This window comes from Myotis nattereri, assembly GCF_964212035.1.
Source record: "Myotis nattereri genome assembly, chromosome: X".
Lineage (NCBI taxonomy): Eukaryota > Metazoa > Chordata > Mammalia > Chiroptera > Vespertilionidae > Myotis > Myotis nattereri.
Window position 1 is genome coordinate 48234687 of NC_138078.1, and position 12410 is coordinate 48247096.

Here is a 12410-nt window from a genome sequence, read left to right on the forward strand (position 1 = left end):
TGTTTCCACTATAATATTCCACAGGTAGTGAGATTGTGGGGGAGGTGACCTATAGCATGCTCCTACCTCTGATTAATGAAAGTTATAGATACCAAGCAAAAATAACTGGATAGCTCGGCCAGTGTAGTTCAGTGGTTGAGCATCGACCTATGAACCAGGAGGTCATGGTTCACTTCCTGGTAAGGGCACATGCTTGGGTTGTAGGCTCGATCCCCAGTTGGGGGTGTGCAGGAGGCAGCCAGTCAATAATTCTCTGTAATCATTGATGTTTCTATCTCTCCCCCTTCCCCTCTGAAGTCAACACAAAAATTTTTAATTAAAGATAACTGGATAATAGGAAACTCCGAATTAGCCAAGATCTGTTTGTATCTGCCTGTTATTAGCTTAGAAATTGGGCTAGCAGTGGGAACACATTGCAAAGGTATTGATACACTTAGCATATAGGTTGAGAATGCAGTGGTTGGCAGGCAGGATGATTATGTGAATTTTAAAAGTGCATGGGTTTTTTTTCTGTGTAAATTTCCCTATTGGAGGTAAGCCTGTTTTTATTTGTCTTTCCCTACAACTTTTTATTTCAAAGGTTTTCAAACATACAAAAACTTTGAAAGAATGGTATTATAAAAAATCATAGTGTCTATACCTGGATTCAAGAATTAACATTTTACTACTAATTTTAACATTTTGCTTTCTCTCTGTATATATTAAGTATTCAGCATTCATCTCCAAAGAACAAGCATGCTGGCCCACAAAACCACAATAACACTTTCACGCTTATGGAAATTTACAACAGTTCCTTATAATCTAGTATCTACTCCATATACAAATTTTCTCAAATGTCATGCAAAAAAATTATTTTTCAGTTGGGTTTTTCAAATCTAGATAGAATCAAAGTTCACACACTGCATTTGTTTCTGTTTCTTTAGTCTCTTAATATAAAACAGTGCCCCTACTTCTTATTCCAGGACATCGTATTTTTTTCTTCTTTTTTAAAATTTATTGTTGTTATAGTTCACATACAATATTATATTAGTTTCACATGTACAATATAGTGATTAGACATTCATATACCTTGTAAAATGATCACCCTAATAACTCTAATAATCAGTTGTCATATAGTTATGATATTCTTTGAAAAATGGGAGTAATAATTATACTTAGTTCTTTTTTCAATTTATTGATTAAGGTATTACATATGTGTCCTTATCCCCCCATTTCCCTCCACTCATGCCCTCACCACCCTGTTGTTTGTGTTCATTGGTTAGGCTTATATGCATCCATACAAGTCCTTTGGTTGATCTTACCCCCACACTCCCTTACCTTCCTTCTGAGGTTTGAGGGTTTGATCGATGCTTCTCTGTCTCTGGATCTGTTTTTGTTCATCAGTTTATATTGTTCATTATAGTCCATAAATGAGTGAGATCATGTGATATTTATCTTTCTCTGACTGGCGTATTTCACTTAGCATAATTATACTTAGTTCTAAGGGTTGTTTGAATTAAATGAGATCATAATGTAAAGTATATAGCATAATATCTATTCCATAGTAATAGCAGCCTGATATCAGAAAACCATCATTATTTGCAAGATCAAGGGCAGCCATTCTCCCTTATTTATATTTTATCTCCTTATATCTAAGCTAATGATTTGCAAATTGTAGACACTTGACATCGACTTTTTTTAAAGTCCAAACTAGTGTCTTATACTAATAGAATATCAAACACTCTGTATTTTTGTATGCCCTATATTTCCTGTAAACTGGAAAGGCTAATTTGATTTGGGCTAAATGTTTCTGGCAAAAATATTTCAGTTTATATTGTATATTATTACTGTATCCCATTAGGAGTCACATAAGGTCATTTTGTACCATTATTAGCAACGCTAACTTTTTTGTTGTTGTTTCAAACTTTATTCCCAGGCTTCTTTAGCATAATTAGCTGCAAAGGATGATTTGTGCATAAGCAAAAACTGAAAAGAGCTGCAGTGTTCAAGGGGCTAGGCTTAAAAAATTAGAAATCTACATTTTATCAGACTCATGAACAAAATGTGTAAAAGCAGTCAATATAAAATAGCAGCTCCCAGTAACTTCTTCAAATTAATCTTCTTCAGAAGTTTATTGAATTCAGTTTGCTTCATTCTTGGAAGCCTCACCAAAATTCTCCACAAGATCTGGAACTTCATTATCATCATCATCTCCAGTAGCAAATGGTGCTTTTCCATCCACAGATTGTTTTGGGCATAGCTTCGCCAGTCTCTTTAAACTAGTCAGACTGTCTGCACCAACCTAGATAGCATTTCTGTCAGCTGCTTTGTCACAGCATGGCCTGTAATGGTGAAAGTGTTCGCTGCCAGAGATGCCTGAACTTTAGGGTTGTTAAAAGTGGATCACTATTTCCCGGAACTTATTTGCCTCTCCAATACCAGAGATATTGTTTACCCCTAACTTCTTTAAGGAGAACTGAAGTTTTTATCATCTGCTGTAGCTGTTCTGTGAATCACTTTCTTCTTTCTAGGAGCAGTTCCTTTCACACCAGTGCACACTTGTGCCTGCAGTTTGGCGAGGTTCTTCTGGTTCAGGATAGTTTCTTTCATCTTGTTGGAGAGGAAATGGTGCAGCGAGGGAGACTAGGGTTGGCACTCAGGGGGTCTTGGGTAGACTAGCTGATAATAAGCTCACATACAGGGGGAACCAAGGTTGCAGTTTAGCGATGCTAATTGTGATCAATTAATTGAAGTTGTGTTTTCCAGACAGCTTCACTATAAAGATACATTTTTTTTTTCCATTTGGAATTAGTATGTAATATGTGGGTAGTACATTAAAACTATATGACTATCTTGTTCCTGAACAATCTTTCAACCAATGATCTTCATCCATGTCTGAAACAGGTAGGGCAATGAGGTTGCAAAGTTTTTCTAATTCTATCATTCCTCCCACATTTATTAGCTGGCTTTCTTCTTTAATAAAGAGCTTTCCTTATTCTGCCTACTTCCCTTAAATTTTTATTTATTCAAGGGTTATAATCAAATACAATATTTATTATTTTTGATGTTCAGGTTGCCCTCAGATGCAATCAGTGCCAGCTTTTTCAAGCAGGTCCCTGTGTCCTTGTGACATGACACACTTATTAGTGTTTGAGCTGTTCTTTGCCTACAAAGGTACACTTTAATTTATTCAAGGCTCTCCTTGTATTTTCCTTGTCCCAGAGCCGGCATCAGTCATTTCTCTAAGCAGCCGTGGTACTTTTGAGAAGGGAATGTTATTTATAAACAAACATCAGGGTATTATGTGTATCTATTGCATTTTGGGGTAGAATCACTTCAAGACTGATTCACAGTTTTTGTTGTTTTGTTTTAAAATCAGTTCGAACTGGCATTCTCAATTCAACATTACCATTATTCAATTCAACATTACCATTATTTTTTCTTTACATCTTGAATTTTGTATTTTTATTTCTTTTTCTTATACTGTATATCTTGGCTTTTGATAATATTAATACATTTACTTTTTTGCTTTATCCTTGTGAAATATATATACATACTAGAGGCCTGTTGCATGAAAAGATTCGTGTGATAGGCCTTCCTTTCCCCTAGCTGCCTGCACCAGTTTTCCTTCGGCACCGGACACCCAGGCCTTCGCTCCGGCCAGAGCCGCCTTCAAAGCCTTCACTGCTTCGGCCCGAGCCGCCTTCAGTCTTCGCTCTGCCACTTCGGCCTACATATGCAAATTAGCCACCATCTTTGTTGGCAGTTAATTTGCATATCTTGCTGATTAGCCAATGGGAAGTGTAGTGAAGGTACGGTCAATTACCCTGTTTGTCTATTATTAGATAGGATATATATATATATATATATATATATATATATATATGTGTGTGTGTGTGTGTGTATATATATATACACACATATATATGTATAAAGTTTCACATTATAATAATATTACTAGTACTAAAGAATGTACTAGGTGATGTTTACAATTCTTTTTGCAGTTCTGTTTAGAATATATCTCATTAAGAAGAGTCAGAGGACTGTGTTGATATGTTAGTTGGAATCACTTTTCTCGATGTGTCTTTGTTATCAATTTGATAAACATTTAAATTTGTTAGCTTTTTGTGTTTAATTTTAAGGTTTGTAATGCTTTCCTTTTGATTAAATTTTACTTTTTGGTTATATGAAACATTAACATGGCTCAAAAAGTCAAAACCAGCCCTAGCTGGTTTGGCTCAGTGGATAGAATGTTGGCCTGGGGACTGAAGGTTCCAGAGTTCGATTCCAATCAAGGGCACATGCCTGGGTTGCAGGCTAGATCCCCAGTAGGGGGCGTGCAGGAGGTAGCCAATCAATGATTCTCTTCTTTGATGTTTTCTATCTCTCTTTCCCTCTCCTTTCCTCTCTGAAATCAATAAAAAAATATTTTTCAAAAAAGTCTAAACCACAGAAAAGGTGGACTTGAGGACTCATCCATATCCTTTTCACTCTACTTACCACCTGCCTTCTTTAGTAATCATTTTAATTAGTTATTTATAACAGCTTTATTAAGATATATTTCACATACCACAAAATTCACCATTTTAAAGGGAAAAGGGTACAATTCAATGTTTTTAGTATATTCAGAGTTGTGTAAACATCACTATTAGCTAATCCTAGAACATTTCCACCACTCAGAAACAAAACAAAATACCCATAACCGTTAGCATCACTCCCCATTTCCTCCCATGTTTCCAGGTCCCAGCCTTAGGCAACCACTAATCTACTTTCTGTCTCTATAGATTTGTCTACTGTGAACACTTCATGTAAATGGAATCATATAATGTGTCCTTTTGTGTCTGGCTTCTTTCACTTAGCATAATGTTTTCAAGGTTTATCTACATATCAGTACTTGATTCCTTCTCATGGCTGTATGTTTACATCACATTTTATTTTTACATTCTTCAGTTGATGTCTCATTTGAGTTGTTTTTATCTTTGGGATACTATGAATCATGCTACTATGAATATTTGTGCACAAGTTTTTTGTGTGGACATATATTTTCTTTTTTTGTGTGAACATATATTTTCATTTCTCTTCAGTATATACCTAGGAGCACAATTGCTGGTTCATGTGGTAAATATGTTAGTATTCTGAGTCATTAGGTTTTTTTATTTATCTTACTGTGCTTCCTTTGACAAGGGTAAGGAAATATGTTTTTATATTCTTATTTCCCTCTTTTTTCTGACAAGAAAGGTACTATATATATATATATATATATATATATATATATATATATATATATCTTGTTTTACAACTTGGGTGTTTCTTATTGTTGCTGTCTCTTTTATATGCTGAAAATTTGTAACGCATCCTGGAAGTCACTATAAAAACATCCTGGATATCACTACAAAAACAAAGTCCATAGATTTTTTCCCCATTCTTTTTTATGACCACACTGTTTGAATTATTTACTTAACTAGCCCCCTAGTATTAAACATTTGTGTTGTTTCCAATCTTTTGTTATTAAAAATTATGCTGCAATGATGAACCTCGTGTATATGTTGTTTTGTGGAGGTGTCTTCAAAGTAAATGCCTAGAATTGAGATTGCTGTGTGAAAGGGTAACAACATGCAGATTTGTTAGATATTTCCATATCCCCCTCCTCTAGGTCTATATGCATTAACACCAGCAATATATTAGAGCAGCAGTCGCTAACCTTTCAGAACTCACGGACCACCAGCGTTCCACGGACCACCGGTTGGCAACGGCTGTATTAGAGTACCTGCTGCCCCAAAGTCTCATCAACAGAGAATACAGTAACACCTTAGGATTTGACAAAAGATGGTATATCAGTTTAGGTTTAATTTGCATTTTTTCTTATTATGAGTAAAGTTGATCAGCTTTTTTCATTTTTTTCAGGGTATTTGTCTTTCTACTTCTTTGTCCTGTATGTTTGTTCTGTCTCTTGCTTATTTTGTTTTAGGGATTTTAAGAACCAAGATTCTTATAGTAAGGCAGGTGGCCAACCTTTGGGTGGATGGAGGAAGGTGTTACTCACCCATTGCTAACAGGAGAATCCTCAACCAAGTCCTTGACTGCTGCAACATATTGAGACTCTTAAAAAATCAGTTGGAAGAACATTTTGAGATTAGCTAGTCTAGTACCCTCATGTTATAAATGAACAAACTGAGGCCCAGAGAGTAGGTAGAACTTTCTTAAGGTCACCCAGCAAATCAGTGATAGAGCTGGAAATTGAACACACAAAGACTGTTTTCCCCAGGGCAACTTCAAATTAACATTGAAATGGCTTATGTGCTGATTTTTGTACTTATTACTGAGATCATCACAAATAACCTTATTCAAAAAGAAAATATTTCCTAATATACTCTATTAGCCCAAATTGCAAACATTGGCAACAAATATAAAAGCCATCCTCTTGTCAAGTCTATTTATCTACATTAGTGTCTGTATTACTCATTTAAAAAATGTAGAATGTCAGAGCTGAATCAGATCTCAGAGAGATTTCATTATATAACAAGTAACCCAAGATCCAATGATGCAGAGTGACCAGGATTTGTCACAAAGGGAGACCAGGAGGGCCACTTAGCCTGAAGAATCACCTTCACAAAGGACATAAATTCTCGGTATTTGATATCCTTTCCAAATGAGGTTGAAGTATATCATCACCGCATTTTTGTGAATGTGTGGGTACTTTATTTTGTTAAATACACTTAAAATGCATAATTTTTTTTCTAAGATTATTGTCTTATTTCTTTACTTTTTAAAATACCAAGAGTGTCCTAGAAAGTGACCTGCCCATGATAATCAAGAAAGCTAGTAGCAGAACTGAAACTAGAATCTAGGTTTGCTGACTCTTAGAGATACTGCTTTCTGCTGCACCATACTGCTTCCAAAGAGGCAGCAATTGGCCATTTATTAGTCAAGTAAATTTGTCTTTATTCACATAATTGAATCCTCTGGCCAGGAAGCATTGCAGTGGGGCACACATGCCCCTTACACACACCCATCTTAGAGCCCATTACCAGCCCTATTCTCTGGAATGCTGCTGTCTGTACTGGCCTTCCACACCCAAGCAAGAAGTTGACTATAATCTTAACAATAATTCCCATTTCTTGAAAGCCTCCTGAGTGCCATGCACTTTACCTGTGTTCATTCAAATCCACACAACAATGCTGCTGCATGGTAGGCAATATTATTGTCATTTCAGAGATGACCAAACAGAGGCTGAGGGTTGCTTAACATTTTCCAGATAAATAAATGGTAGAGTTGGTACAACAAACCAGGTTTATCTGAGAGCAAGGCCTGTGTTCAGATCCACTGTACCTGGTGGGATTGTCTCAGTTGTAACAACCCCTCAAATGAGATGCCTGATGACTTTGGGACGATATAGACTAGGATCCAGGCAAATTCATCTTCCTTAAAGAGCACTCAGCATGTCCAGGATGAAGCAATGGAGGACTTGGAATTAGATATGACAGGAAATTTCTTTGCAGTGCTACCATGTGAGCCAGTCCTCTAATATGAACTCTTCATGAAACCCCAGAATTTACTTACTTGACCAAGTGTCTTATAAGAAGTTCCAGCATCTCCCGGTTCTTTTCTGGTAGCTTATATACCAAGGAGTGAATAGCTCCCAGTCGATAATCCAGGTTGTCAGACTCTGAGAGACAACAGAGACAGAGACGTTTGCCTTCTGGGCAATGGTATCAAGTAAACTTTCATACATACACACATGTGTATATGCAAAGATAAATAATAAGAGACAGCGAGAGTGTTAGAGAAATGAAAAGAGACAGAAAGATAAATAAGCACAGAAACACAATGGCAAAAAATATACTAAGACACAAAGACAATGTGACAGAGAGCTAGAGGAAGACACAGACCAAAAGGCAAAAAAAAAAAGGGAAATAAAAAAGATAGGCCTAGGAAGATGAAGAAATTAGAACAGAGAGGAGAAATATGAGAAGAAAAAAAACAAGACTGTCCTAGAAGAATTCAGAATTTGGGGTACAAAAGGTCACTCTTAATATTCCACATGTAAATTTTCAGATGGAAACCTTTGCCCACCCACCATCCTTGTGGTTCTTAAGAAACTCACCTAGAGGGCTCAGAGTAAAGATTAATGCGTATCTTGCCTCAACAAACATTCATTATAAGGACAAGCCCCATGATTCTTTTTCCTGCATGCCACACAGGGCATGATGCAGGAGGGGGGGGGGGGTCATGTAGGCAGAAATACTCATACAGGGGCTTCAGCCAAAAATTTTAATGCTTCTTCAGCAGCCAATTTTTGGGGTGATTCTATATGCCTTATGACCCATGCACCTCTCCACCGTCACTTGCAGTTTTAACATCTAGAAAACATGCTGCTATAACTAACAGATTAGGAGTAAAGACTCACAACACAATTAAAAGGAATTGGAAAAGGAAAAAAATGCTGGAAACAACTTGAAACAGCAAGCTTAATGGAACCATTATGCTGTCCCCTGGTAGTGTGAGCTAATGCTCTTGTTCTTTTTTTTCCTTCTTTCTTTCTTTTAATTTTTTTCTTTATCGATTAAGGTATTACATATATATCCTTATATCACCATTGCCCCCTCTCCCCCCACTCATGCCCTCAACCCCCCTGGTGTCTGTGTCCATTGGTTTGGCTTACATGCATGCATACAAGTCCTTTGGTTGATCTCTCCCCTTTACCCCCTCCCTCCCTTACCTTCCCTCTGAGGTTTGAGCATCTGATCGATGCTTCTCTGTCTCTGGATCAATGGAAGAGGCACAATTTATCAATAACCTATCATATCCCTCAAGATAGCCAGTTTTCTCCAAACCATTCAACTATCATTGACTTATGAAAAATAATACAGCACTTGAATTAGAGAGCAAGTGAGAATACTTTCATTTGGCAGTGCATAAAAATCTATGTATTCCCCACTCTGCCTGCTCAATTACTTTCCCTCAAGCAGTTTTCTAGGCTTATTGCTGTAAATATTAAGAAACCAGGATAACACAATTAACTGGTAACATAAATACTTACTGGCAGCAGAGACCAGCTCTTTATGTAGTCTATAGGTCATGACAGGTTCAGAAAGATTCCTGAAATTAATGAAGACTGTAAGTTCCTTTGGGAAGGGAGTTCCCAGGCCACAGATTCTCAGTTCTGTGCATAGCAAGGCTGAAGTTTCTGAGCCCCACAGTTTAGTGACTACACACATTATTCTCCTCACCTGAAACTTTGTTAGAGGAATCCTATTTGCTAGTAATTTAACAGAAGACCCATAAAACTATTGGCTGTGATCTTGAGCAAAGTCTTTAATTCATTCCCCAAAATGAAAAGAGGCACAAACCAATCCTGCAAAATTCCAAGCAAACTTCGAAGTGCTACTATGAAGTCTTTACAGTTTGATAGTTGCTTAGTGGCTTTCACATCTGTCTTCCCATTTGATCTTTCCAATGATCATGTGTGGTGTAGCAATTATTCAATTCCAAATTAAATAAAAGAGTCTCAAATAGGTTAATTTAGTACAAGCAAAAATATTGACTTAGCATCTATTTGTGTCTAGCATTCTGCTAAGTATTGGGGATACCAGAAGTAATTATGACATAATCCAAACCTCAAAGGAGCTAATAGTCTAATTAAGGAGAGTGTCATATACAACATTTACAATGCAATAGTACAAGTGTGACAATAAAATAAAGAGAAGTATCGGGTGGCACAGAGGAAGAAAGTAATCTAATAATAATAATAATAGTAATAATAATAGCAAATTCTTCACTGTTTTAAGTGATGTACATACATTTACTCATATAATCCTCATGACAACCTTAAAAAGTATATATTCTTAATATCTCCATTTTATAGACAAGAAACTGAAGTTCAGATAAATTAAATAATTCATCCAAGACCACACATCTAGTAAGTGCAAAACTAGCAGTCTGCCTCGAGTCCATGCTCTTTTTTTTTTTTAATATTTTTTATTGATTAAGATATTACATATGTGTACCCTCTACCCCCCTCTCCCCGCTCACCCCCTCACCCCCCCGTTGTCCGTGTCCATTGGTTAGGCCTATATGCTTGCATATAAGTCCTTTGGTTGATCTTTCCCCCTTGCCCCCACCCTCCCCTACCTTCCCTCCAAGGCCCGACAGTCCAATCAATGCCTCTCCGTCTCTGGATCAGTCCTTGTTCATCAGTTTATGTTGTTCATTATATTCCACAAATAAGTGAGATCTTGTGGTATTTATCCGCTCTCCAGTTCCATCCATGCTGTGGCAAATGGTAAGAGTTCCTTTTTCTTCTTCCTCTTCTTAAAGAACACCTTTCAGCATTTCATATAATGCTGGTTTGGTGGTGATGAACTCCTTTAGCTTATTCTTATCCGTGAAGCTCTTTATCTGACCTTCCATTCTGAATGATAGCTTTGCTGGATAAAGTAATCTTGGTTGCAGGTTCTTGCTATTCATCTCTTTGAATATTTCTTGCCACTCTCTTCTGGCCTGCATGGTTTCTGTTGAGAAATCAGCTGACAGTCGGATGGGTACTCCCTTGTAGGTAACTGACTGTCTTTCTCTTGCTGCTTTTAAGATTCTCTCTTTATCTTTTGCTCTTGGCATTTTAATTATGATGTGTCTTGGTGTGATCCTCTTTGGATTCCTTTTGTTTGGGGTTCTCTGCGCTTCCTGGACTTGTAAGTCCATTTCTTTCACCAGGTGGGGGAAGTTTTCTGTCATTATTTCTTCAAAAAGGTTTTCAATATCTTGCCCTCTCTCTCCTTCTGGTACCCCTATAATACTGATGTTGGTACGCTTGAAGTTGTCCCAGAGGTTCCTTACACTATCTTCATATTTTTTGAATCTCTTTTCTTTTTTCTTTTTCGGTTGGGTATTTTTTGTTTCTTTGCATTTCAAATCTTTGACTTGATTCTTGGGATCCTCTTGTCTGCTGTTGGAGCCCTGTAAAGTATTCTTTATTTCAGTCAGTGTATGCATAATTTCTAATTGGTCCTTTTTCATGACCTCCATGGTCTCACCATACTCCTTGAGGGATTCATTCAATTTATCGGCGGTTTCCATAAAATACTTGACAAACCTTATAAACGTGGCCTTGAACTCTATATCCAGTCGTCTGGCCTCCTCCGTTTCTGCCAATTGTGACCTGTTTCTTTGTCTCCGCATTTTGGCTGCTTCCCTGTGTTGATAGAGTGGCCTGCGCGCCAGGTGTCCTGTAGGGCCCAGTGGCTCAGCCTCCCCAGTTACCTGGGGTGAACACTCTTGGTGCACTCTTGGTGCCTTGGTTGTTGTAGGATCACTGGGAGGAATTGACCTCCAGGCCAATTGGCTGTGGGAAGCAGCTGTGTCTGAAGTGGGAGAATGGACCCCCTCTGACCACTGGGTACAGTGGCTCCTGGATCTAAGGAGGTGCTAATTCAGCCCCTGCCTGAGGCCACACAGCAGGAACTACGAAGAGGCTCAGCTGTGAAGCAATGCAAGCTGCTGCGGGGCCTTGGGCCTTCTCTTGGAAGTTCCGGGTCTGGCTGGCCCGGCTGCAGTTAGGTAATTATCAGGTTGCAAAGTTCTGGGGCATTCACATGCAAAAGCCTCTGCCGCAGCCCGGGTGGGGCGGGGTCTCAGGGAGTCAAAGGGCGTAGAAAGAAGCAATGGCTGATTCTCCGCGCCCGGAGTCGCGCGTCTCAGTGTCCCGGCAATGGCTGCAAGCACCTCCGAGGGAAATCTGCCCCCAAGTTCGCCCGCTGCCGCCTGAGAGAGCAGCCTCTCCCCGTATGAGACCTGGGTCCCCAGAGACTTCCCGGAGCCGGAGATCAGAGCAGTCGGGAGCTTGTGATTCAAAAAGACAGCCGCGTCCTCAGGTGCCACCCCCTTTCCGCGCGCGAGCTGCCGCGTACCTCTGCACTCAGCCTCCGCAGCTCCTCTGGCTCTCAGCGTGCTTTTCTTTTCTTCTAGTTGTAGAAATTACACTCAGCCAGCCTTCCTGTTGTTTTGGACGATGTTTGCTCCGTCCTTTGAGCTAATTTTCAATTGTTGTGTGGGGCGACTATTTCCCGGTGTTTATCTATGCCGCCATCTTAGTTTCTCCCTCGAGTCCATGCTCTTAATCACTATGCTATACTGCTTGCCACTGTTATTACTATAGTAATCCAGGAGAGAGTTAATAAAGGTCTAAATAAAAATAGTGGAATTAGTAACAGAAATAAAAGGTGAGGAGAGTTATTAAAAGATAGTAAAGACAGAAATCCAACAATTGGGTTTGTTGATAAGGGAAAGAGTAATCTGGTTTAGGTGACTGGGTAAAATAGAAATTGATTCAGAGGGTAGAGGAAATGCTATGTCAGAGGGTCACTGTAATAGCCAAAGAAATATGTGTTTTAGAAAGATGGATGGAGTGAGCTTTTGGATTTGTGAAGTAGATA

The 12410-nt window shown here is 38.5% G+C and overlaps 1 protein-coding gene and 1 pseudogene across 2 annotated transcripts in view; both read right to left on the bottom strand.

The window, feature by feature from the left end:
• Window positions 1–12410, bottom strand: part of OPHN1 (oligophrenin 1) — a 629793-nt gene that overhangs the window by 168952 nt on the left and 448431 nt on the right. Inside the window, exons 17-18 of the mRNA XM_081080828.1 lie at window positions 9020–9078; window positions 7540–7645 (exon numbers count right to left, since the gene is read on the bottom strand). Coding sequence (XP_080936954.1) covers window positions 7540–7645; window positions 9020–9078 — 165 coding nt within the window. The remainder of the gene's footprint in view (window positions 1–7539; window positions 7646–9019; window positions 9079–12410) is intronic.
• On the bottom strand, window positions 2120–2589 carry LOC308511227 (transcription factor BTF3-like; annotated as a pseudogene). Its single transcript has one exon. The product of its transcript is annotated as a transcription factor BTF3-like (transcript).